At 44.8% G+C, this 27,172-nt stretch overlaps 1 protein-coding gene across 2 annotated transcripts in view; it reads left to right on the plus strand.

Annotated features, from left to right (window-relative positions):
* The first annotated feature begins 109 nt into the window (after window positions 1–109).
* The window catches only part of PXN (paxillin), a 47,213-nt gene continuing 20,150 nt past the window's right edge, over window positions 110–27,172 (plus strand). The window contains exons 1-3 of one of the 2 annotated variants that reach the window (XM_033001493.2): window positions 110–204; window positions 25,455–25,681; window positions 26,184–26,299. In XM_033001493.2, the coding sequence (XP_032857384.2) occupies window positions 192–204; window positions 25,455–25,681; window positions 26,184–26,299 (356 nt within the window). In that variant the 5' untranslated portion in view covers window positions 110–191. Of the gene's footprint in view, window positions 205–23,461; window positions 23,511–25,454; window positions 25,682–26,183; window positions 26,300–27,172 lie in introns of those variants that run through there. The other variant, XM_033001494.2, reaches the window with a different exon arrangement.

A 27,172-nucleotide genomic window follows, 5' to 3' on the forward strand; every position in this document is an offset into this window, starting at 1 on the left:
GCGCCGGGCCGGGGCCGCGCTGGCGCCTCCCGCCGCCGCCGGCAGGGGGCGGCGCCGGGCGGGCGGGGCCGCGCGCGGGGCGGCGGGAGCGCGCGGGGGGCGGGCCGGGAAAGTTGCGAAGGCGCTGAGGCGGGCGGCGGCGGCAGCACCGGCACGGTACGGCACGGCCGGGTAGGCACGGCACCGGTACCATGGACGACCTGGGTGAGTTCCGAACCGCGCGTCCTCCCCGCGGCGGGGGGCGCCGCCCCTCGGGCAGCCCCCGGCGGCCCGCCCGGCCCCGCTGCGCCCCTCAGCGCCGCCGCCGGCTCCGCGCCGTGGGGCCGGGTCCAGGGCCGGGGCCGGGCCTGCCGTGCGCCCGGGGACGTGTCTCTCTCCCCGTGGACCGCGCAGGCCCTCCCAGCTCGCCGCGCCGCCGCCCGCCCTCAGGCCCCTCGGCTGCGCTGCCCTGGGGCCGCCGCCGCCCGTCCCCGCCCGCGGGCCGGGCTGTCGGTGTTTGTCCCGGTTCTGCCCCGGCCGGGAACGGCGTCCTTCGGTCCCGGAGCCCGGGGGCAGAGCGGAGCGTGGTCGGGTTTCAGCAGACGCCTCCTCCCCTGGCGCTGCAGCAACCCCTCGAGCCTGTGCTTGGGCGAGATCTGTAACTTTGCAGCGGTACAGAGCGAGCACTGGGGAGCCCGCGGGGGTGAGCGGGGCACAGCCGGGCTCAGAGCTCATCCTTTTCCTCCCATGGCTTCTCCCAGGTGTGCCGAAACCTTTTGAAACCGCGCAGCGGGGAAATGTCAGGCAACTGGTCTCACTGGAAAGATCTAGAGAGTTTGAGTTCCTTTGGTACCAAGCCTGAAAGGGGGTGGATCTGCCCAAATCCCTTGTGCTCCAGGAGACATTAGGGTGACTGAGTTCCGCTTATGAAACCGATTAAATCAGACACTGGGGAGGGGCTGCAATCCGTTACTTCCATCCTACCTTTAATAGAAACCAGACATTCTGTTAAGATATGCTCCAGGAAAATTGCAGTTTTATTACTGGACCTGGAAGCTCACATTACAGTGCTGGCAGAAAGCTGGTCATCACACCTTCAGAAAACAGGCTCTGCATTGGGCTAATGATAAAACTGATGGGGCAAGGAGACCATCAGCTCCATGGCTTCCTGGTGAAAGGTGCACCATGAAGGATTCATTCTTGAGGAGTGAAACCTCACCCTCTGCCCCGGTGAAGTAGCTGGTGGTGCAAACAGAATGAATTTCTGCTGCAGCTTCTTCTCACAGTTATTGTTTCTTTAAGTGGAGACAGTTCTGTTTACCGTTTCTCATATCCCTCAGCTTAGTTATCTCTTGGAGATTTGGTGCGAGTTTCTGGGTGTTCAGGAATGCACTGCTAGTCAGAACAGGATTCACCCAGTCTGTGTATTGACTTGCTGAGTGGCCCTTCAAGGTGAGCATACAGATAGCATTGTGTAGGGCCAGTTTAGTGTCTCATCAGCGTGCTCTTTAACTGGCTGTGGGAGCTGTATCATGCCCACTGCAATTGTTGCGCTCCTTGAACAGCCGATAGTGTGACTTTCCAGTTGTCCGAGTAGGCTACTGCCATGTCAACACATTTTTCCTTTCCTTTGTAAGAGGATTAGAGGTGAACTGTAAAGAAGTTCTGATAAAGATTTGAATTTGTGTCTGTTTTATTCTTCTGAGGTGTTAAATATATTGGCACAGCCAAAAGTTAAAGTTGTGATCTGATTTTTAAAATAGAACTTCTTGTCTCAGCAACTCAATTTCATCAAGTCTTAATTACACCATGTCTTTTTCAATTTTTGTGCAGTCTTCCAGACTGGACAAGATCTGATTATCTAAGAATAAGCAGTTGAACAAAAAAAGTGGGACCCTTTCTCTCTGTAAGCTTTTCTTTGGTGTACAGAATTCACCATGGAAGGGCACACCAGCTATTTTCCCTCTGTAGATCATTGTTAGCCCCAAAATTGCTCACTTATTTTTTTAAAGCAATTTGTCTTGGGGTGCATAAGTAAGGGAACAATGCTGTGCTGATACAACTCCCCTGAAATAAGTCAAACTTTTGAACTGAAGTGAGAGTTGTTTGTTTTTCTTTCCTCATTATCTATGGGTGGATTATCAGAGTTGTGGATTAACTGTGCCATGGATACAGACATCGGTACTGGCTCTGTCCAGAGTCAAGCTGGTCCAGCAGGACTTGTTGGTTCAGGCACGATGCCATGTGGACATAACTGCATGCTTCCAGGGCCAGTTTTGGCCCAAAAGTAGTTTAGCATTGAGCCTGAGCTAGTATGCCTTGCAGGTTTGGAGTTGATAGCAAGTAAACTCAGATATTTCCACACCATGCTTCTGAGTCTGTGTGGTGCAGAAATGCCTAGTGACTGGTGGACCTGCTGGGCGGGAAGGAACACCTCACAGAGCCCATTGGTGTGTCTGCTCTTAACTCCCTGAATTGATAAAAAAATCTCCTTCCTCTTCCCAGAGCTGATGGAGTTGATCAGTGTGTACTTGTGCACTGTAAAATGGAGGTCCAGAAGTATCTCAGTTTCATGTTGCTTGGGCTGGAGAGGTTATGAAACGTCTGTGAGAATGGATTTGTGTTGCTTTGGGGATCCATTTGGAGATGAAAAAAACTTTGTTCCTTTTTATTCCCTTCAGTGTCGAAGAAGTGCTATTACAGTGCACAGCTCTCACAGGAAACTGTTTCAGAGCTCTGCAGGCGGAACTGGTGCACCCCATTGAGCTGGGGGAGCCTCAGGACACGCCGTGCTGGGTCTGGGTGTAAACTAGAATAGCACATTGTGGGTAGGGGGGAGGAGATGGTGAATTCGAGCAGCTGACCAGGCTTGTCCAGATTGTCTTCCTCCAGTCTCTCTAAGGAAGTGTGTTTTGCGGATCCATTTGGAGTTTGACAGGAAGCTTGCTGAATGAGTTTGTCGTTCTGCACTATTGTAAATTGGCACAGAGAGTAAAACTTAGTCCTAAAGAGTGAAAATCCTAACTCAGGGCTATGGCCCCTTTCAGGGGATTACCAGAGTGCAGCGTGTTGTTACATTTGTGCTTCCAGCACACCAGAGACCAACCACACATACTTGCTTCAGAAAATATGAGATACCAAATTAGATGTTGAAGATATTGGAAGAAACCTGGTTTGTGTAGTATGTCATGTATTTTACAGTGAGAGGATTAGAAAAAAGGAAACTTTACATTTGCTTTAGTCAGATACTGTTTGATTTTGACTTTTAATGTGTTTTACCACCTTTTTCTGAAAGGGGTTGTTTGCAAACAGTATTGTGAAATTTTTTTTTTTTTGAGCTTTGGTAACTCCAAACAGAAATGGTGTTGCTTTTAGAAGCTTTCTTTTGATGGCTTTGAAATTCTCATTTCTCTACTGCTTGTTTTTCTGTGTTTTTTTTTTTTTTTTTTTAGGATTCAGATTTTTTAACTGGATTTTGCAATCAAAAACAAAACAGCATTCACTAGAGCTTGTAAAAGATGTTTTACAAATAAGTTATTTCTGTTTAATCAGAACGTACTTATGGCAGTGTTTTGGCTGTGCATGTAAACTGGACTGTAAGCTTCTTATTTGATGTGTTCTTGCTCCCTTCTAGAAGGATTTTTCTTTTGCAGGTTTGTCTAGCAATGTGGCTTCAAAATTCTGGGTGCAAGTGTTCAGTGGCACAAGAGGTTTTACTTTAAAAAATGTTTCCCTCTGTTTTAGGAACTCTAACCCATCCTCTCTTCAGGGCTTAATCCTCTCAAGACTGACTTTAAAGGGAGCAATCTTGCTGTTGATTTTTCATGGGAGTGTGGAGGGGGGTGCATGTGCTTCCATCTGTCATCTGCCCTAACGTTTCGAAGATTGCTGTGCTTTGCAGGGCTATGCTGTCTGTCCCTCTTCTGAGGGGGCTGCTTGCCTGTTTCTGACTCGGTTCCTTCAGTTTGGAAGTCATATGCAGTGGGTTTTGGTCTTATTTGACTGAAAGTTTAGTGCGAAATTGCTCATGGTCAGCTACGCCCAGGAAATGGTATTGGGGAGAAACACTGGTAAAGTAATTTGGTCCCTTGGCTTTCTACTGGCTCAGGTTTCTGAGTCATTCCTACTGCTGGGCGAGAAAATTGTAAACAGAACTAATACTCTGCACAATGGGGTTCTGACTTGTTTCAGCTTCTTAGTTGTTGTGACCCCTTGTAAAACAGGGACTTCATTGTCCTGAGCAACTCAGACAGGGAGTCCTCTGCCTCGAGCAGTGTGCGATGCAGAGAGAGGCTTCTTTTCTTGTTGCTCTATTTCCACGGAAAGGCTGGACTCTGTGCTGTCTTTAGCTCCTTTGTCCCTCGCTGGGAGAGGTCAACTTATCCCAAGTGTTCAGCTGGCCTCCTGGTTAAAATTGATCCTCCGACACCATCACTACCACTAGAGAAAGAAATGGGTAACTTCTCATACATCTTTAGCTGTCTCTCTACTTGTTCTTTCTTTCCCAGGGAATCATGATACTTTAGTTTCTCCAGACCCTTTTTTCCTCGCCTCTTTCCCCTTGAAGTGTATTTATTATAAAAAACAAGTCGTGAAGCTGCAGAAATGACAGATAAAATTATTAAGTCTGGCAGCCAAACAAGCAATAACAGTGCACTTCTAGTTAGATCAGAGTTGTTCTTCTGATGCTGCTAAGACAGACATATACCAATTCCTTAAATTAAATCTGTGCAGCTGGAGGGGGGGAAAAGCCTGTCCATGGCCCAAATCTGTTTGATTCAGACTAATGTATTAGTTGTGATGTCTGAGATCTACTGCAGCTTTGGAGATGGCCAGAACAGATTCTGAATTCAGTTGTGTTGTGCTAGTGGAAAATCAGTGTGAGTGAATAGGATCCCTGGTCCCAGTTTCCTGCTTTGCATCTCAGACTATGCCTCCCTCCCTTTGTGTACTGATCTTCTGTGTTCCTTTTTTGTCTGATGCGGAAGCTGTTAATGAAGATGCTCTTCTACTCCAGCTGCCTGAAAGTGAGACATTGTCTGTGGGAAGCTTCCCCGGGCTATGATAAGATGTGGTTTAAGGAATGAGTTTCTTGCTCACTTTAGCCTGTCCTAACTAACTTAGCTTTAATAACAAGCCCTGGAAGTACAGGTGGTCATAGTCATGACTGCTAAGCTATTGTATTTTAAAATGCTAGGTAGGGAACTGTGGAGACCTTTGGGTTCCATTCTTGTTTGTTTCAGTGTTTGTAAAGTCTCACCTCTCATCCAGTTTCAGATGGCAGCCAAAAATGGTGATTCCAGCTTTGTGTGCTTGCTGCTTACTTTGTAAGTATCAGGCTCCAAAGTGAATTGGTTCAAATTTCTGATCTTTTGGAAAACCTTTCCCCCAGATTGAACAAATGATTTGCCATTGGATCAGTAAGCTGAACTGTCTCGTCCTGTGGCAAGATAACTAGATCCAGTGCAGTGTAGAAGCAAGGAGTTGCACCATTCCTTTCCATTTTGGGCTGAAGTTAAATGGATTGGAAAGAAAGTGGAAGTTGTGATTTCAAATTGGTTTAATATGATTTAACTGCTGACTGCTGTAAAGCGTGTTGTGTTCCCTGCTCCCATCTCCCTTCCTTGTGTCCACAATAACTGTTGGGGCAGTTAGCTGGATCAGCAACCTGATTCTTCTGAAGGTCATTTTTTAACGTGGACAGTGGAGGGAAGTAGGTGAGCCCACCTCTTTTAGCTGTGTTATGTTTAATCTAGCATGAGTTAGCCATTTATCTACAGTCTCAAAAGCTCGCTCTGATGCTAGGCATACTGTTTCTCGCTCTGTGAAATTGGGATGATGGGTCCTTACCTGCAAAGTATGGTTAATGTTTGTTGACATCTTTGTGTTTTTGAAATAGCTTCCAGCTGAATATATCAGAATAGTAACTCAAGCTTTTCTGGTCACCATTGCTAGAAGAGGTTGCAATGGCAAGTTTGAATTAGATTTACAAGTTTTTATTCCCTTCTCAACCCTGTTTATTGTTTCTTCTCTGCCCTTCTGATTGCTCATCCTTACTTCATCCTCTGTTATGACAGACTATGAGTAGGGAGAAAAGATTTCCTTTCCCTTCCAAGTTCCCCGCAGTAGTTCTACTCTAGTCGTTCCCTTTACTACAGAGCGTTCTGAAGTCATTCAAAGAATGTCATGTGCTAAAGATATACCATAAAAATAGGAGGCTGGTGATGACTTTCTCATATCACTCTTAGCTATATTTCTCATTTGTGCTTCTTCTCATTGCAAATGGCCCCAGAGCAGCAGAAATCGGCTGGCTGGGGACAGTCTCCCTTGATTGACTGGTGTTAAAATCCATCTTTTCTCTTCTGTGTATGTATGTTTTTAAATCCCAGTGAAGCAAATGAAGTAGAAACAGCAACTGGAGTGCTGTGGAACAAGATTGGTGTTGGTGTTTCAGTTACAGGAACTTGAGTCCCTGAGGTTATGTGTTTGTGCTGTTTAGAAGTCTGGTAAGCTCTTTTTCTGCTCATATAAATGCAGCTTTTTCTTGTAGCAGACAGTAATTATTTTGAATTTACATGGGAAATTTATCTAAGCAGTTTGAGACAACTATAAGCTGAGGATTCAAGAGAACTTATGGCAGGCCACAGGGGGAGGCAGCCTGAATTGTTATTACTTGGCTCCTTTTTCCCTGTGCCGGACTGTCTCTACATGGTGAGCAAGTTTAATTCAAGTTATTTAAATGACGATGAGGTAGCCTGAAGTCTTCAAATACAGTTTGTCATGCCACTTCTCACAGTGTTCTTATTATTATATGCCAGTTTGGTATAGGTGGCTTTACTGGTTGAGCTACTGAGCGCGTCTGGCTGGCAGCGTGCAGTGGAGTGTAGCTTTATTTTTAAAATTTTTTAGTTTTTTTTACTTTTTATTGCATGTGTTTAAACCTCTGACATTTTGCAAATAATGTGAAGAACATCAAAAAAGGTAAATGGCACTCCAGGGAATAAACTTTCTGAATGACACTTTGCATGGGGAATTGTGCTTTAAATGGCTCAGCTATAAATCAAACAGTATGGGGTCTCCAGGAATAAACCAATCCCATGTTTTTGTCACAAAATTGAGCTGACAGACAGAATTAATCCTGTGTCTGTCTACATGCTTGGTAGGATCTTGCCTTATTTCCAACCCTGAAGAGCAAGGTGAGCAGAGAATTTCACTTTGTGCTACAGGGAAGTTTGTGGTGGTTCAGGGACTGTGATTAGGCTGGGGTTTTCTAAGAGTGGGAGGGGGCAAGAAAAGCCAGAAGTAGAAAAGGTCATGGGCAGGAGGGCTGTAAATGATTTGCCATGGATTACTCCCTTGTTCTAGCCTCTTTCATGGTTCTAAACAAGTTTGAGGCTTCTCTCTGAAAAGGTTTCTATTGGGTTGGAGCCACTAATTTCAGCTGGGTCAGACAAAAGAACCTAAGGCTAACTGCGTGTCAGGTGAGGTTACTGGTGCCCCGTGAGTGGGAATAAGATGATGGCCTGGCTGGTCTTCTCTGCTACTCTTGTTTGACCATTAGTTGTGTCTGCTTCTCCCCATTCCTCAGCACCAGTGGCTGCCTTGGGACTAGTTTTTTTTTTTGTTGCTTCTAGCAAATTACCCCTTTTGGGCAGAGGTGGTCCACAAGAGTACGGTGATGCCTAGGAGTAGTACTTCTGGTTTGCAGCTCTGCCTCTTGTTCGTTATGGTTTTATGTGGGAGACTTTTCTTGGGCTGTGTAGGTCTGGTTAGGCAGCATGATACACAGCTGGAACTATTCTGCCTGGCTGCAAGCAGCTCTAGCAGTTAGACAGGATCCCTGCAGAGAGCTGGAGCGCGGGGGGAGGGAATGAAATGCCATTTCATCCACGTCATGAAATCTCTTATCAGTGGCCAACTCGGTGTTGTGGGTGGGTAAGCGGTGTTGGCCAGAAGAAGCTGCCTTTTATTTCTGGTGTGAAATGTGAGGAGCTCAGCACTGTCAGTATGAGCACTGTGGAGTGGCTGTGTGGAGTTTGGGATGAATTTGTCAATCGGGTTCTTATAACCCTAAACTTGTAGTTTTCAATCTATCCTGCTAGTGCTTAATCTGAGATTTGCTACTTGGCTGTCCTGAGCATTTCCCTTGGGCAGTGCCTCGCAAGCACAGCTGCTCTGGCATGCAGCTCCGGGACTTCTTAATTGCTTAAATCTGGTGCCTCCAGCACCTTCTGCCTCGGGATCATGCTTAAAAGTCTTGGCCATGCGAGTTAGAGATAAAATCTGTTAGGTTATCATTCATTTTTCTATAGGAGTTGGTTAAGGGCTCAATTTGTTGGATGCTACTTTACCATCAAATGTGAGGGAGAAAACTACATGAACCAGATTTTACGGTTTATGGCGGTGTGAAATTCAGAGACCTCCTAGGCTGCCTGGTTCTGCTGGAGTCCTCTGATTGCATTGCTTAGGTTTGAAAACCACTCTATGTGGGATGGAATGGCCAGTGCAATACGAAGTGTTTGGTGCCGCTTTCTCCTGAGCGGAATCACCCTGGGGTGATCCTGCCCTTGCAGATCTGGGAAGATGTTTGCTGGGGAGGAGGGTTGAAGAGAAGGGGCTGGGGGTGGTGCAGGGAGGAAGCTTTATGTAATTCTTGGCTGGCTTCTGCGTAATTGTTTTAATGAAATGGAATGCAGTGCATTCAGTGCTTGCTTGGCAGAAACAGCTATTTTTTTTTTATTTTCTATTTTTTGGGGGGTGGGGGGCATGGACGGGAAGGAGTTGGTCTATTTTCCAGCTGCTTTAAGCAGTTAGGCTTGGGTTTGTCACAGAGATAGGAGTGGAATATTGTTCCCAGTGAGGGGGCAGTTGCACTGCTGTATGTGTGTGGGAGGTTGTCTTTGTACATTCAATGTGTAAGTGGAAGAGCCTGGTCCCTCTGTTTTTCTGTGGGTTGTGAATGCTGGTGTGGTTCTGAAGTGGATCACGTTAATTTAAAAGTACATGGCAGTAATCAGGTGATAGTGATAATGAGTAGGTACGTGTCCATTTAAAATATATGTGCATCTAGGTACTTGATAGGAAAATTAATATATTTTTCCACTGTGCCCTACTTCAGTGTATAGCAGGGAAGAATATGATGAGTTGAGACAAAGAAGACAATTTTCAGCAAAGCAGAAATGTAGGGGCTGGGAATCTTGACTTCTGTAGACCAGTGCAAAATATTCTCTCCAGTTATCTCAGATGATTGTTGACTTTTATCGTAGGATTAGTGGAGGAACAATCAGACATCATGCTGAATCCCCTTTTTTAGAAAGTAATTTGAGGAAGGATTTATTTCATGTACCTATGAAAGGGAAGTTTATTCTCATGCTGCTTCTATTTCAGTATTGCTGGCATTTCCATTTTTGGTCAGTGCTGGAGATTGGTGTCTTACTCATCTTTACCTCTTGAAAACCTACTTTGTTCTTTGTAATTTCTTTTTAATTGCAGTTTTCTGTGGTCATGAGTTCTCTCGTGAGTAAAACGACTTTTAGTTGATAGAATAAAATTTTTCTTTGTGTAATAACAGAACAACTTCTGTGCAGGGCACTGAGATGAAGAAGCTGTTGTGCGTTTAATTGCTTTATTAATACTGATCTTGGTAAAAAGAAATCCTCACTATTTGTCTTAATAGTGATGAAACAAGCAGGAGACTTGTGACTAATACTTCTGTTGTGATGCCAGATGATAGGTAGAATGATAGGTCATCTACCTTCTTACAGTAGGAAGAGAGAAGAAAACCTTAACTGTTTTCCAGCTCTACTCCATCCACTGGCTACAATATATTCCAGTTCTAAAAATGTTAGTTTTCTGTCTGGCTTTAACAATTTCATTTTTTTTCAGTGAGCCTGTCATGACATTGTGAAACTCTTGAGCCACATTCTTCTGCCAATGCTAAAAAAAAAAAAAAAATTACAAAATACAGCGCTTTAGAGCCATCAGCAATCTCCATCAAATTACCACCCAGATCTTCTCCCAAAGTAGACTGGGGGACTGGTTCCCACATTCATTTCTGGAACATTGTCCTTTCATTCCCAGAAGCGGCTTCTAAAGTAAAAAGGAGCTGGTTTAATTAGATTTTTAGCCATGTGCTTCTTGGCCCCTTGTACTCTGTTATCTTTCAAAGATGTTGATTGCCCACTATCTGTAATTACTTGGGTTATCTTTTAAGTTTTAGCAGAATGTTCATCAGATTGAAAGCTTAATTTTAAAATTTTCTACCTATTATAGTTATAAGTAGTACTAAGATCCACACGACTGAAAAATGTTAAATATTTTGTTGTCATTTCCCCCTGCCCTGCTCTGTGAGTTTACATTGTACTTTTGGCAGTGCTTTGTGTAAAGTCAGTTGCTGATGATGACTTACACTTTTTGGCTTATAAAGAGTTCAGTGTTGCTTCCAAGTCTGCTCCCACTCTCTGTTGCAGAGAATCCTTGCAGAAACAAAAACTTCTTAAAAAGAAAAATCCACCATTTTGAGAGTACTTTCTTAGTAATTAGATTTTTAACAAGCCAGTTAAACCACATACCACATTTGAGGAAAGTTCCCTTTTTAAAAAAAAGGGAAACAACCCGCCTCAGAGTGATTGGCAGTTCAAGCCAGCAAGTCTTTTTAGCTTGTCGTTATTTATATCTCAATATATTAACCTTTTATTTGGCATCCCCAGTATCTGGGTGAGATTTACTGGGATTTTATTTCTCCTTATAGGCATAGGCTTTTGAAACTTGAGATACCTTAGTTTTTAAGGGTAGATTTGCATTTTTTGAATGTTCTTTGCATTTATGCTCTTGGGAGATATGCTTGTTACTTACTGAATGGGAAGTTGCTGGAGTTAATGAAAAATATTTTCTTCAAGGACTAAAATCTCTCAAGTCTGCATTCTGATATTCCATTTAAGAGCCTTCAGGATAGGAATTCCTCAAAAAGACTGTACTAAATACGGATATGATTGCAGTGTTTCTCTAGTGTCCCTGTTCTTTATTGCTGGAATCCTCATTTTGCTGGTAGCCAGGGCATTCTACATCTCATGGGCAGAATTTGTGCTTCTAATGCTTTTAATGAATTCAAAATTTATACTAATATTTCTGTCCTTCATTTCATCATCTTTATGTGTGTCTCAAATTTTGTAACTGGCACTTTGCCTGGACGGGTCTATATTCAGATCTGTTTATGCTGCTTGGATAGGATTTCCACTGTTTAAAAGATGTTATTTCTTTTCCTCCCTTGTTTCATGTCTGTTCTTGCATAACCATGAAAATATTACCCTTCCCTATATTGGTTATGGGGTCCACATGCTTTCCTGTTTCTGCTACTTATTAAAAGGCAGATAATTAAAATGTGCAAGTTCTGACAGTATTTTGTCTCTGGCTGTGTCCAAAGCCATTTTTACATACGCAGATGGATAGGATCACAGTGATCTTTAGCAATCTTATTATTGACTGTGGTTATCTGTGTGGCAGAGGTAGGATGATGGGGTATCTGAGGTGGTGGTCCTGCTGGCATCTGAGTCAATATAATGGAGTGCTGCTGCTGAAAGGGGGGATGGCTTCACTTTCATCCCTAACCCTTTTCTGCTCCGTCTGTTTGGACATACCCCTTCCTTCTTGCCAACTGCTGTGCTCATCTCTCTTTTCTAACCCAAAAGAAAACAGTCTTTTTTTTTTTTTTTTTGTCTGGGTGTATATTCTGTTGGACTGGTTCACAGAGGGGTCTTGTGAGAGCCAGAGCCAACACAAGTAAGTGGCAGCAGCACGTGTCTGTAAGAGGGAGTAAAACCTCTCCATTTTTGGCAGTGGTGAACTGTTAAATTGCCTTTCTGCATCTTGTGAAACTGTATCCTTCACAGTGCTCACTGTCCAGTGGAACTCCTGTGCTTTATTCCCATGTAAACCCCAATGTAACATGTTTTCCTTCCCTAGATGAGTTAGAATCAGCAGTTACCAAATTATGACCTCCAAGGGGTAAGTACTCTACAGCTTTTGAAAGGTGTCCTCTTAAGTGGTCAAATTTATGCACTTGGCATTTCTACCTGAAGGCTCTGGAGCACAAGCAAACGAGTATTGTTGTTGCCCAAAGATTTGGAAACCACTGCTGTGTATTGACACTGTTCTGATTGCAATTGCTTATGGCACTAAGCTACTGCTGAGAAGCTGCTCAGAAGAGTTGTGTTGTAACCTCAGTGCTGCTTATGACAATTTTCAGTTTCAAGTCAGACCCAGTTGCCTACAGTTTATGCAAATCTCAACCAAATACAGTCCACCCAGGGCTTAAAAAATGCCCTTGCCTAGTCTCATGTCAGTGGGCATGTAAGGGGTTGCTTGGTAGTAGCTGGGTGCCACACACCTCTGCACTTGGCAGTTTTTCTCCAAGTCTTGTAGTCCAGGTCCGAGCAGGGTCTGGCACACAAATGATGGCAGTGTTTTCCACTCTGATCTACTGTTCTTGTAGTTGTTACTGTTCTCTGCCTGTCTGTTTTCCAGAAAGGTGTGAGAACAAATTGCCCAGTTCACATGTCAAAAGAGCGTACTTTCATGCTGAAGGAAGAAAGCTAGTCTGCTGGAGCAGACAGATGACTTTCTTTCCCCGCAGTTCTATATGTTGTTAGGGAAGAAGAATAATAGGTGGAAGGAGTCTTTCCATTGCACAAGGAGGACACACTGACTTCGGGCAAGATATTAATTATATGGCATCAACCTGATGTACCTGACTTGAAGAGAGCAACACAAGTTTGGAGGGGCTGTAGCAAAATTTTAGGATATGATAAATTTCCCAGCACTGTGCTCTCACTGCTGGCTGACACTATTTCCATGAGTGCTTGCCCGACTGATCAGCCAAGGGACTAGAAATGCCTTGAGCCCTGAGATTCTGTTTATTCCCTTTACCAGAGCTGTGGTTTAAAATCTATAGTGCTTTGTTTCCTGCTGTTTCTATACCCATCCTTGGACTCTGCTCTGTTTAATGGAAGTCTCCTTTGTACTAGATTTGTTAGATGTTTGTAAAATGGCAGTGTGCGCGCTGTGTTTTGACCTAGAGCTTGTGGAGTAGCTGTGTGCTGTTGTAGCAGGAAGAGTCTGGTTCCTCAGATAGCTGGCTTGGCTGAGCCCCTCTTCCTGTAGGAATACAAGGGAGTTGGTATTTTGATCAGAGGCCTTGGCCCTGGGAAATTGTCCCTGAGGGGTCAATGCTTGTTTGGTTTTCAAGAATATTTTTTTTTTGTTTTGACAGAGGAGAGCAGATCTTGTTGGACTTTTTGAACGTTGATCCCAGTTTCTAGAAACTTTCTGAGGGAAGCAAATAAAAATTCTTATGACATGCCTGAGGAGGGTTAACTCACTAATTGTGCATGTAAGGATAAATAGAGGGCTAAAAAGGCTAGTGCACTGGTGACTGATGTTTTAATTTTTTTTTTTTTTTTTTTTCCATCTAGGATATTGGCTGAAATCCAGCCCAGGTCAGTGCTGAGTTGGTATTAACTGCTTAGTTGCTTGTGTAAAATGTTTATGCTCACTCCAATCTGTTCCTTCCACCTAACTCATCCAGGATGCCATTTCACTGTTGTTCAGTTTGAATGTTGCTGTGTTTGAACACAGCTAATGTCCTTTACTTTTGTCTGAGCCAACTTGCCTCCCTCCCAGAGACAGTTAGGTCAGTATTGGCCATTTGCTAATGCCTTTGTCTGGGACTTCCTGGAAAGGCCTGAAGATCTATTTGCTGTCAGGCAGAGATCAGAAATAGATCTTGCACAAGAAGAGCCACTCTAGGAGAGGACTGTCAGAGGCTGTACTTACCCTCCTTGGAGACCAGAAATGTTTCCAATTTTGCAGTTGACACACAGGGAGAGAGATGGAGACTCTCTAATTTGTGCAGATTGTTCCTCGTAATCTTTCACAGGGCTAACTATAACTGCCCGTAGGAACACCAGTCTATTTGCTTCCAAAAGGAGAGGATTCTGACAAAAGACTTGGTAGCAGGTGGAGCTCTTAGCAGGCTGCAGATTCAGACTGAGAAATTCCAACTTAAGTATTTTTAGTACAGGCCTGAGAGTCAGACTTGCTTTCTATTCTGATACATCTTGGACTTGCCATGTTATGTTGGGCTGTTCAGGTCTGCGTATCAGTTCTTCATTTCTGAAAGGTAGGTGATTTTTTGTGCTATCAAGGGGGTGTGAATGTTAGGGTGAGGATTCTGATTTGTGATCCTTGTTGGATTTCAGGTGGCTGTGGCTGCAGATTTTACTGGCTACAGTTGCTGCAGGTCACAGCCTGTTATATCAATATAAAATGGAATACAGGGAGGTTTAGGTTTAGGGTGTGGAGCTGTTGACTGAAAAACGTGGCTGAAAATGGCTTCCACTTCTGTTATTAGTGCTGTAACTTGTGGGTGGGACAATGATCTGAGGACAGTAGTAGTTAAATCACACTGGAGGTCATGATCTGGAGTAAAGGCTTGTTAAGTCTGTGTGAAGCACTTTACATATCACAACCTTCCCTTGTGCAAGCTCCAGCTTCTCTGTCCATGAGCTGGAGTAAAGGCTTGTTAAGTCTGTGTGAAGCATTTTACATATCACAACCTTCCCTTGTGCAAGCTCCAGCTTCTCTGTCCAGTAAACCAGAACCTGGTTTTGTGCTCTTAGACAAATGTTGAGATTAGCTCAGCCTACTGCTTTTGCATGAGCTGTGTCACAGGATGTGCTGGAGCTATGTTCTGCAAACCCTTTTCAAACTTTTCCTGACCCTCCTGAAGATTTTTTTGACTAAGCTTATCCATCTTTGGTAATTGTTTCCTGTTGTTCAGGACTCTTGAGAGTACAGTGAATCTAGATAGGAAGGAACCACGCAAGGGATTTTTTCTTTCATCTTCACACAACTGTGGGCTGTCTGTGTGAACTGCTATACAGAGGTATTCAAGGCTTGTGTAGCTGGGGATCTGGCATTCTCAGAAGCCTTTGATAGCTGTGAAACTGAAAACATGTATTTGTTTAGTAAGATGGAACATGAATTCAGTTTAAGCCATCAGGTCTTAGCATAGAGTGTTCCTGACATGAGCTGTTTGCTGCTCTGGAATATAAACACAGGGAAGTAAATATAAGATGTATCTTTTTACTTCACGTGTGGAGAAAGCCATGCTATAAAAACAAGGATGCTGTGTATGACAGAAAATAACCTTTCCCTCCCTGCCTTCCCCAGCACTTTCTGGAAATGAGAAATAAATGGGAGGACATACCTTTGGGAGGGAGCAGGCTCTGAAACCAGAGATGTCACAGTGCTGCTAGTCAGTTCAAGTACTCTTGGAGGCAACACATGAAGGATACAAGAGCCAACTCAAGCTGGATTTGTATGGCCTTGCTTTGCTCTATGCTGTCCTTAGATCTTCAATGCCAGTAAGAGTTTGTTCTTCCTCGTGTTTCTGTTGACAGCTTCCAAATGCAATGGCCATGGCAATAGAGTGGACAGCTTAGGTTAATTTGAAGAACTTGAAAAGGCTACACTTGGTTTAGCAGATTTTCTGCTGAAAACAAAAACCAACCAACCAACTCAAACCATATTTTATTTGGAAATTGGTCTGGTAATCTTACTATGTTTTTCTGGAGCATCAAGTACTTCCCTTCTGAAAGGAGATGGTACTTAAATCACAAATCACTTCCAGCGTGAGGATGCTCAGCAAACCTATAATATATTGAGGAATGTTTCTCTCTGGTGTAAGCAGTTAGGTGCCTTGTGAGGTGTGAATTCTGTTATCTTGGCTATCTAATGAACAGTTCTGAGGGAGCAGAAAGGGGATGAAAGTTTTTCTAAGAAAGTTTGAGGAAGGCAGAATGACTGTGTTTCTCTTTTGTAGGTGGTGGTTCATTTATCTCAGCCAGTTTAAGCTGGGGTCAAATTTAGTGTTCAAGAGCTAAGTGGAAAAATTCTGGTCCTACAGGAAAATCTTTTGTGGTTCCTTCACACAGCTTGGACTGTAGGCCAGCGAGCGCTGTGGATTTGTGTTGTTTCATCCAGGAAACTGTGCTGACTCAGATCTTTGAGGCAGTTGCAGTGTCTCTCAGCCTGCATGCTGTGTTGCTGATCCCATGCCCTGTGGGTCTGGTTAAGATTAGGGTTGCCTTCTTGCCAACTCGGTGATGTAAATGGAGCCAGCAGTCGAAGGATTTCCCAGCCTGTTGCATCAAAGGTGGCAAGAGGTGGATCTGACATGCTCACTCAAGGAATGGGGCTGTGATTCCCAGGATCTGCTGGTGTCAAGCTGCAAACTGGTCAGCTGGTTTCCTACAGAGTGTCTCGGTGCCCTTGAAAGCCTTGCTGCTGGGTTACATGAGAGCTAGCTGACCCCTGGTGATGCTGGCACTTTAGCAGCCTCACCCTGCTAACAAAATACACTATTGCTGAGGTTACAGGGTGGGTCTGAGTTTCAGTGAAATGCTTGCGGTAATCTGAAAGGAAGTGATGTGGTTAGTTCCAGGAAGGATCGCAGTAACCTTTATGATTTTTCAGCACATGTACAAATAGCCTTCTTGCCCCTCAGAGGGATCTGGTGGAAGGTTTGAACTCATATGATGGCTTCTGTTGGGTTTTTGTAGCATACAGAGTTGGTTCATTTTTGGAGTTTTATGGTCAGGAGTAGTCTCTGTCAAAAGCTAACTCTAAGCTCAGTGGCACAAATGAGGTAACATCAGTAGCTATATAATGTATGCAGCCCTACTGATTTGAGCCATCCTGGGGCTGCAAAGTCAAAATGTCAGTGTAGGCTCGGGTGGAAGTGGCTGGTAGTGGTGAGGGATGTCTCCAGAATGTGAGAGCATTTCAGTTTGTGCTGTCTGTTGACTGCTTCATTTTCAGGTTGCAGTTTTTCTGGTTTGCATCTGAGATGCGGATTCACTATGGGAATCAGATGGGAATGGCTGATTTCGTTCAACTAATGGCAGAATGGGGCTCGATTTTACGGTTTGTGTCCTGGCCTGAGTTTTGGAGGTGAAAGTACAGTATTTCCTATTTAAAGCAGAAGTTTTATTCACTTGCATAGACAAGGGCTAAATTCTGGCATTGGTTTCTTTGTAATGTTTTCTAAAAGCTGCATAAGTCATAGAGTGGCTGGAGCTATGCTTCCAAGAAATGTAACTAGTTTATCTAAAAAACCCAAACCAACAGCCAGTACAAACAGGCTGTATTTGCAAACTCTTTTACAACCCCCTGCTTGGGATGGTAGTAGCGCATGTTAGTTGTGACCAGTTAGTTGGCCACAAGCTCTGGAATAAAGTCTCCAGCTTGGGTCTCGGTGGTTGGGACAGGAAGCCACAATCATTGCTGCAGCTGATCTTGTAGACCACATCTCACAGTGCAGTGTCTTCCTTTGTTTAGACATTTGCTGATAGTGGTCAGAGCTGGGTGCATGGGCTGCTGTACTGGGGAAAGCTAACTGGTTTGGCTGTCTATATTCCAGTTATGGCATAGATAGGATTGATGGTGGTTGCCATCATGTGATTTTGGAAGTACTTTTGTCTGTCATAGGATGAATTCTTTTTTAGTTTGTCTCTGCAGCCTGATGTAGCTAGGCATAACAACTACTGGATGGTAGCCTTTGCTGTTAAGCTTTTCTGAAGCACCCACACAACTTTGTAAATCAGTGCCACAAATGCATAGTCTTGCTTATTCTAAGGGGCAGTCTTTGAAACCAATAACAGAAGCTTCAAGGATTTAATGGATATTGTCTTCTATCAGAGTTCATCATACCACACATTGATACTAGGCTGGACATTCTTTTTTTTAAGCAGTGACACAAGGCATGACTTGCACCAATTCCTTGATAATGACAAAGAGCAAGGCTTTGAATAAACATCAGTCACTGGAATACATTAAAGAAAGAGCTGAGTGATTTTTTTGACCAAGTCATCTGAATTTCCTCTAGGCAGGTCTAGACAATGTGAAGTAAAAATACAAGTGGCTGCTCTGTGCTGGTAATCTAGTAGTTGTTAGGTCTGGCAAATGACTTATCTTTTGTGACTTGAATTTTTCTGTATTTTAAATAACAATCTGTCACTGCTTCGCAAGAGAGCTGAGAGCTGTCATGTGTCCTGTATTTGAACCACCTTCTCAACATATTGGTTAAATTTTGAAAAACTTTTAAATGTCTCCTTCTCAAAGTGTTTTAGAAAGTAAGCCAAGCTGTTTTACATGTTTTCTAGGTATATGAACCAGAGAACTTAAGGATTTTAAGTGCACCTAATTGCACTTTGACTTTTTAAGGTCTCATTTTGAATGTAGTCTTTGTATTTTATTGCTTTTGTAGTCTCTGATCTTTCTGCATTTAAAAACATTGATTAGAATATAATGCCTTAAGAACCTTTTGTCATATTTCTTTTAACTGGAAGTCAGTGCCTGCATTCACCTGATCGTTCATGGTTTTCCTATTTCTGATAATGCTCTGCCTTTTTGCTGAGAAAAGTCAAAACTGCTGTTAAAAATGGAATCCCTGTTGTCACTGTTGCTCGTTGGGGCTCTCCACCCCTTCCAGACTCAAACTCAAGGGCAGTGACAAGCCCTATAGCAAGGCTCCAACGAGTCTTTTTGATGCAACTCTCCTAGAGCATTGCAAATGTTTAATTTGAAAGACTATTTAATAGGATAAATATACCCAAGCTCCCCATTCCTCTGCAGTTACTCACAGTGTAAAACTGTCTTGCCAGGGATTAGGTTACTGCCCTGAGCTGTCTCCCTCTGTGTGAGCTGGAGTTGCATTTACTCCTGGAGGTGGGGGAGAGAAGACTTATTTAAGCCTAATGAGATTTTTAGAGTTTGGATTTGGGGATTTTGCAGAGGCTGCTCAGATGAGTCTGCAAGCTCAGGGTTTGGTTCTGGAGATGAAATTCCCCTCGTTCTTCTAGGGGACAGCAAAAATCAAGGATTTGAATTCAACATCTTACAGGTATTAAGAAAAAAGGGCTGGAGAACGCTGTGGTGGTAAATGAGGGATCTGCAATTTGTCTTATGCCAAGTGAGACACAATTATTGTGTAAAGTCCATGTCCTCATTTAGAGCCCTTACAGCTATCTTGCTTTTTATTTCCATTTGCCAATCATCTGGGAATTTTCTGCTGCCTAAGCCAGGAAAATCTGTAGCAGTTCTAGTTACTTGGGTAAAGAGTGTGGGGAAGAACAGGGGAGGTGCAGACACCTGTTCTCTGCAGCTGCATTAGGGGAAATACTGTAGTTTGTGCTTGGAGGTCTCATCCTGGTTACCCTGGGTGCTGGGTCTGGGCTGTCAGGGACATGTGGCAGTGGAGATGCTGGGTGAGATGGGACTCTGCAGCTGAACGCTGAAGGCATTTGCTCTGTGCAGTGGCTGGATGAAGAATTGTGTCTCCAGTGTCGCTCACTTTCCAGATGTCCCATGCAAGAAGCAGAACTACAGGCAGCATGTGGTTTGATGGGTGCGCAGATGTGGCTTTCAGCTGTTGAGAATGAAAGGCTGATAGCTGAGGCATTTGAAATATCCTGCTTGCCTCAGTTATGCTTCCATTTCCTCCCCAGCAGTAGGCGAGATGTAGAAGAAAATTTGACCACTATCCTTTTGATCTACCTACCATATTGATAATGCTCTTGATTTGCTGTGTCAGCATGGCTTAATAGCTCTTCCTCAGTTGTTGAGAGAGATGAACTGCATATGGAGATCGGAGATAGTTTTCTCTCTTCTGACTCTAATGCTGTCATCTTTGATCTAGCTGAGTATGCTGTGTCTCTCTAGCCCTTGCACATGCTGGAGTTATGCTGGACACTCAGTAGTAGAAGGCTTCTCCTTCATGGAGGAAAGCAAATTTAGATTCCTCTAAATTGCCTCACTTTAAAAAACAACAACAACAAAATCCTGGACTGCATATGAATAGTGGAAAATTATTTACTGCTTGCAGAAAAATTAGCATTAAAAAGCTGCTTGATGCCAGTTGGCAAATGTGAATTTATTGATGTCTTGTCATGTAGGTTTTTCCAGAACTAGTTCATGATGTGTTCTGCTTCACTGTGCCGCCTTAATCGAGGAGCATTTTGGAGATGCACAGAAGGCACAGGAAGAGGGGAGTGAACAAAGTATGATTTGATACTCACTGGAAGATAAATATCTTTTGCTTTTTTGATAACTTTATCTATTTAAGGGGGCTGAGTGCAGCTCAGATTTATAGAAAAGGGGGTTGATGTGTGCATCAGTACAAAGGGACCCCTGTATTATCCATTCCTGTTCTGTACCTCAGAACTGCATTGCGATCCCTAGGCTGGTGTTACTGCTTTTTATCAGACAAACCTGGGATGTGGGAAGCTGAAGAATGTGCCCCTGCAGCTGCACACAAGGCCATTTCTGCTGGAGGATACTGCATTTGCAGGACAGCGAGTGCTGACATGCAGTGATGGCGAAGGAGCCTGCGTTGGAGCCGCTGGAATGTGTGAGCTGTTCCTCGGCCTGACAGAGGTGTGGGCCGGGGAGATAGCACAGGAATGTGCAGTATATAACTTGGGAGATGATTTCTCTTTCCAGGGCAGCTTGAACTGGTAAATGAGACTTACTCTAAGGTATTGTCCTGCTCTTTCATCTCACTGATTTTCTTGGTAAAAGGGATTTTTTTCTGGGCAGTTCAATGCATTCATTGGACATCAGTTTGAGAGTTTTTGTCCCAAGCTGTCTGAATGACTAGCAGAGCTTTGGCAGATGCTTGAAACTACCTTGAAGCAATGCAGTTGGTATTAAGGGCCACTCATACATATCTAGACCAGAATCCCAAGGACCCCATAGTTAATAATGACCTTTGGCAAAAGGGAGGGAAGGGAGAGAGTGGCAAACATGGACCTCCAGATTTCTCTGAGTGCTTTATAGCAGTAAAGGTATCAAACATGATATCATTCTTCAATTGTCCCTCCTCCGCAGGAAAATCTGTGTAGAAAAACCCCTTGAATGCAAACACAAATGTCCTCCCATACTGAGGAGGATGTGGTTTGAGTAGTTCTCTGGCCTGAATGTGATTTCAGTTGAGCATGTAATTTTTGGGCTGCCCAGTGGAGGGAGGACTGGGTCCTTCTGTGCCTCTGTCTCATGTTTGCATGTAGCTTTACCAGGTGCTTGGCCAAGTTACCTGAGCCGGTGGAGTGCCCAGCCATGCACCTGTTAGGATGCGCTGCGCAGCAGCAGACAGTGAGTTAGGGTTTTATCAGCTGTGTGACTGCACCGGCATAGTGATGACAAGCAGGAGGAGGGTTAGTGGTGCTTTAGCAAGTAGCCCTCACTCTTCCACGCCCCACTGAGTAGCATGCTCAGAGTGGAAAATACAATTTTCTAGATGCATAGCCCATGCCTGTGGGTAGGCTGAGCCCTACTGAGTCTTTGGAAGCTGGACTGTGTGATTCCACTCCATCTACATATCCCTGAGTTGACATTTTGTCTGTTCTTGTAGGAGTGAGAATGGAAGGAGGGGTAATCCTGTGGAGGAGCAATGGCTCGAACCCCGTATTTTTTACTTTATTGCTACAAAATGGTTAAATCTATCCTCTAGAGATAAATGAATCTCTGAGTGTTTAACATTGGGAGATTCTGCTTCCTAAATCTGTGTTTGTAGTATTTTAGAGGGTATTTGGGGCAGCCGTAAAACTGGTGAGGTCAGGGTGTGTGGTTGTTTCCAGAGGACTGGGCGACAGCCCCCGAGGTACTGCAGCGTGTGCTGGTGTGGGGATGCACATCTTCGTGGGGAGGAGCCACACACATGGCACTGGCAGAAAGTTTCTGCGTGCCTAGAACAGGGACAGGTTCCGGGCCCTGTGGGGATGAACAAGTGAGGAGAGGTTACTGCCGAGTTAGTGGTTGCTGTCGGGTTCCCTCTTTATGTTGGTGTAGGGGTGTAGCAGTGCCCTCCAGGCCGCGGCTGTGTGCACCGCTCCGCCTGCGTGAGCCGCTCAACCGCTTCCTACATGTTGGGAGGGACTAACTGGTTGATTTACACCTCCTGCAGCACTGTCCCTCAGGAGTCGCCTTGGGAAGGAACACTTCATTACCCAGTAAATCGATCGAGCCTTCAATATTTCTATTTAAGTATTTAATATTCTATTTAATGGGTGGTCACTGTAGTGATCTCTATCCTGTAACATGATGTGCAGTGCTGCACAAAGCACAGCATCTTTGTTACAGTTCATCAGGTTACAGCTGTCTGGTCCCTTTTAAGAAAGAAAGAGCGCGATGCATCTTTCTTCAATGAATAGATCTCCCTTCTTTTCCCCGTCTCTTATCTCACACTGTCATGTTGGTAGTGTTAAAAAGTCACACAAATCCTAAATGTGCTGTGCTTTGGAACCTCTTGGGGTAAGGTGCAGCATGGAAAACAAAGTGTTAATCCCCTTGGTTGGGTTTTGAATAAGTGCCTCCAGTCGGTCTCTAGACTTCAAAACTCCTTCAGTTTTGCTTCAGGGGAACTATTTGTGGAGTGCTTCCCTCTTGAAGGGTGAAGTCCTGCAAGGTGGGAGGGACTGAGCTGGCACCATGCCACCACTGCTGCCACCCTGCCCTCCTTGGGGCAGTTTTGCTGCCAGTGTTGGACCCTTTGAACCAGCACAACTTCCCAGTCCAGCAAAACTTCAGGGATGAAAACTGGCAGATGGGATTAGATCAGTTTTTGTGTGGCTGGAAGCAGCAGCGGGGATGAGAGTGAATGGGGAAGACCTTCCCCCTGTCGTGGCTGTGAGCTTGGAGGGAGCAACTGGGGCGTGAGGAAGAGTGGACCCTGGGTTTGCAGAACATGGGGGCGAGCAAGCACAAGGAGAGGTCCTTCGCCCCCCATAAACAGGTGTGTGAGCGCCTGGCCTGTTCCTGGCTTGCTTCTTTTCCTGTCCTACCGGGTGGGGTGGTGCCTTCCTGCAGCTGCTTCACTATCAGTTGTAAAGTTGAAGTGCACCGGAGTGGTTCCTCTCCAGCGTTCTCTCCTCCCTCCACTTCCTCAGCTCTGCCTTGTTTGCTCAAGTCAGGAAGGGGGAGGGTATGGGGGAAGTTAATCATTAAACTGTAATGTATTCTCCTTAACTCCTTCACAACCCGAGGACAGAGTGCTCCTGGTATTTCCAGACCCCTCTTCTGCAGACTTGTAAAAGTAAACCAGTAAATCTAGCAGAACTCACTTCTATAACGTTAGTAAAAGGCAGTGGATTTCTGTTCGATGGTTCATTCAGCAGGGTGCTGAGCCGGGGAGGTGAATTTTGTGGTGAGATGGTTACATCTGCCTGTCCTGCAGTGAGGGCTGGGGGTGGAGGGTGGAAAATGGTTTGGGTCCCCTCTGCAGGGCTGGAGGAGCCCAACACCCTTACAGGATTTTCACTTCCTGGTGGAGTTTGATTTGCCTTTGTCATTGGTGGGGAGAAGCAAAAACCACACCTTCTCAGATAGCACTTCTCTTGGAGGTTGTGTGCACGAAACCTCCAGTCATAGGACCTGCCTGGTTGAAAGAATTGCAGCTCTTCAGCAGTTCCCTTGAGGTATGTGCCTTTCAGTCTAGAATCCAGCAGCTGTTCTTTTGCTTAAAAAGAAGATTAAGTTCATTTTTCCCCAGATGCAGAAAACTTGTATCCCTTTGGAGAATCTGCTTCTGGGGTATTTTGGCCCCTCTAGGAAGATGCCTGTGGCTTAAATGATGTGGAGCATCTTTTTGACTAAATGAAAGGTGTATAGAGTTAATTTAATGCAGTATTTAATTTGCTAATGACTGTATTCTATTCTCTGAGGGCTGGACTTTTTTTTTTTTTTTTTTCCCTTTTGTGATGCTTTGGTTTGTGGAAGAGAGTGAATATAAAAGCAGCACATTCCTCATCTTGTAATGAGTTGATACTGTCCTCCATTTGACCCTTTAATATATTTTCTTGGAGGGTTGCTAAGTGCCTTGGCTGATGTGGTCTGCTCTGCTCAGGAAGTGGCTTTGAGCTGGCAGGTGCCTGCCCTCTCGGAGCCGGTCGGCAGCCATTAGGGCCAGCAGTCGCTCGGTTGCTATTTTGGTGCCACCTGATAACTTCAGCTCCTTGCGACACTGGCGGAGGATACTGCAGAGTGGCTACGCTGGGGCTGAGCCCTCACACCCCGAACTGGAGTATCAGGTACCTGCTGTGTGCGGGAGGAGAAAGACAAATCCTGCTAACAGATTGTCTGAAGACAGTTGGGTCTGCACCAGAGGGGAAGGGAGATCCTGGGGGTTTCAGAGAGCCTCCTCTCCTAACGCTGCTGAAGTTGTGCTACTGTTGTCTGGCTGAATTCCACATCACCAAAGGGACCTGCTAGGTATGGCCTGATGCTCTTATAATGGAGTCCGCTGATGTCCCTAGCGAATTGGCTCCTCTCTAATAGCTTTAAAGAAGTGTGTGCATGAGCTTGCTGCCCCAGTGGAAAGCTGGGCACCCAGCCAGCGAGGCTTTCTTTAGAAAGTGAGTACAGTGCAGACCTGTAGTCGCTCGCTGGCATTCCCCCCACCGGGGACTGCAGTGGGCTCTGCAGGGTGGGTTCACAGGGCAGAAGGTCCAACAAGTCAGGATTTGCCCGTGAGTCACCACAGAAGAGTGCAGGGTTGGTAATGGGCAGAGGATAGTTTGCAGGGAGAAATCTGGAAAGGTGGGAATGCCTTTTCATGATCCATCTCTGAGGGAGAATATTTTTCCTGCATTAAGACTTCTGAGAGGTGCTAACTGTGTGACGTGGGTTCCTCTGCCTGGCATGAGTGATGGTGTTTCTAGCTGGTGGAAGTTTTTCTTCTCTTCAGGAATTTGTGTGCAGTCTCCACCCAGCAAGCTGAGAATTGTTTCCAGGAGAAGAAATGGCGTTTACCTGGCAACCTCTGGAAACTAGTTAACTGTTTGTGTGATGTACTGAGAGGGATTTTGTTAGAAAAACGGAAACGCATATCCCTGCTGCACCGATGGACTAATTTGAAAGTTTCGTGCTTCTTCCACTACCTTAGACTCTGGAGAAAACCCCTCCCGAGATCTTGTTTCCTGCAGAAAGCCATGCCTGCGGCCACAGTAAATGACTCTGTGATGATGCGGGGCCTGTAATTAGTCTGTGTCAGTACTCTGTTGTGAGATGATTACTGGGCAGGTTTTTCCTACATTGCTCTTCTGCAGGGTACAGAAGATGACGGGTCCCTGTTGTTGGGCAGTTGTCCAGTTAAGACAAAAATCTGAGACTGACACAGTTTTTCTGGCTGCTTTGTTACCTCTTGATGTTTTTGTACTAGAGGTTTGATTAACCTGTTCAGTCCTGGGCTGTAGTAATGTTTTTCAGGGCATTTAGTAGATCACCTTAGATGAAAAATCTTCCCAAAGACCTTCTGATACAGGTATCCTGAATGAGACAAATGAGAAAAAGCTGTAGTCCAGGATTTTACCATTTTGGTGTGTGGTTTTTTTTTTTTTGTTTGTTTTGTTGCTTTCCTGCAGACGCCTTACTGGCAGACCTGGAATCTACCACCTCACATATCTCCAAACGACCAGTGTTTCTGACGGAGGAAACGCCTTACTCCTATCCAACTGGAAACCACACATACCAGGAGATTTCTGTGCCACCTCCAGTGCCCCCGCCGCCTTCCAGTGAGGCCCTGAATGGCACTGTGATTGATCCCTTAGACCAGTGGCAACCCAACGTATCCAGATACATCCACCAGCAAGTAAGTGAATGTGTGCGGATGGGGAGGGTGCATGCTTGTTTTGTTGGTGCACTATCTCAAGGAAATAGATCATGGGAGGTAATAGCAAGAAGTAAGGATGAGTTTGGCTATGAACAGAGTGGAGAAATGCAGGGAGGTGTGGGTTTTTAATAGAACTAGCTGGTTGGAGCAAATGGCAAAGAAGGATTTGAAATCCATCGTCATTGTTCCGATGAAATGGTAGTGTGATGAGATTAGTGTTAGTCATCGTCTTGTAGCCTGTGGAAAGCAGACTGGGGGTTTCCAGCACAGATCTGCGACTCATAGGCAAATTTGAAGCAAGTGGAGAACAGTTGTTCCTGGTGTTGCTCATCTCATAGAGGCTGGCTTGGCTATATAGCAGTTTGGGTTTTTTATGTTCTGCTGGGCTTTGTTCTGCAGTATAGATATGTGGGGTTGCAATGAAGTAGTGTATATATTCTCTTTGTATTTTCCATTTCCAATGCAAATCTCATTTCCACAGCCTCAGTCCCAGTCTCCCATATACAGCTCTAGTGCCAAAAGTTCCAGTGCCTCTGTTCCTAGGGACGGACTCAGCTCTCCTTCTCCACGTGCCAGTGAAGAGGAACACGTCTACAGGTATCTTGTCCCTCTTAAGAGATTAGCCTGACTCACAACTTGAGCCTGCTGTGGCTCAAGCTGCCTTCTGCAAGTGGAAGCAAGCAGTGCTCCCTGTGTATGTTATGTTGTCTTGTGTCAGTTTTGATTATGTCTTTTGTAAGAGACCACTGTACCTTTCATACTCACTTCAGTCATTGACCTGGCCCTTTGGTTTGCTCAGCTGCAGAAGAGCTTAAGGCTCCATCAGACAGAACAGGATCTGGATTGTGTTGTAAAGGATATGATCCAGAGAAAAGTGACAAATCCATCCCCCTGTTAAGCAGCACAAAAGTTCTGTAGGAAGTGAGAGGCCTTTGGGTCAGTTATCCTGGGGAATTCAGTTACCTGTGGCCTAGCAGCATGTGCAGTGACTTGAATTTTCAAGTAAATTTGAACTGCTTAAAACTTTGCTTTCTGCAGATGATAGATAGATAGATAACTAGTTTATACTTGCCAAAGGCAGCTGCTCTTACACTGAGAGGTTGGAGGAGTAGCCTGTATGGTAGGACAGACCTTTCTGCTGACGAGGGGATGAGTGAGGAAGAGGCTGTGAGAACTTCATCTCTGATGGCCCTCTACAGTGGACTCTGGCCTGGGTACCTTTTTACATTGTGGAGACTGGTGTTTCTCTGGTGTCGTGTCTAACCGTGCCTAGCTCCTCCTGCTGAGCAGGAAGTTACTTTTAACCAAACTAATTCTGGGTAGAAGCAGGCACATCCAGAGATGACCCAATGGAGGCAGTAATTGCAATTTTCTTAGATGGATGGATGCAATTAATGCAAAATTGAGGTAATTACAGCTGTAAATTCTCCTTGGCATGGCTTGATTCTGGTGTGAATTGTAGCTTGGGTT

Source organism: Tyto alba, unplaced genomic scaffold, assembly GCF_018691265.1.
Source record: "Tyto alba isolate M040663 unplaced genomic scaffold, T.alba_DEE_v4.0 Super-Scaffold_44, whole genome shotgun sequence".
Classification (NCBI taxonomy): Eukaryota; Metazoa; Chordata; class Aves; order Strigiformes; family Tytonidae; genus Tyto; species Tyto alba.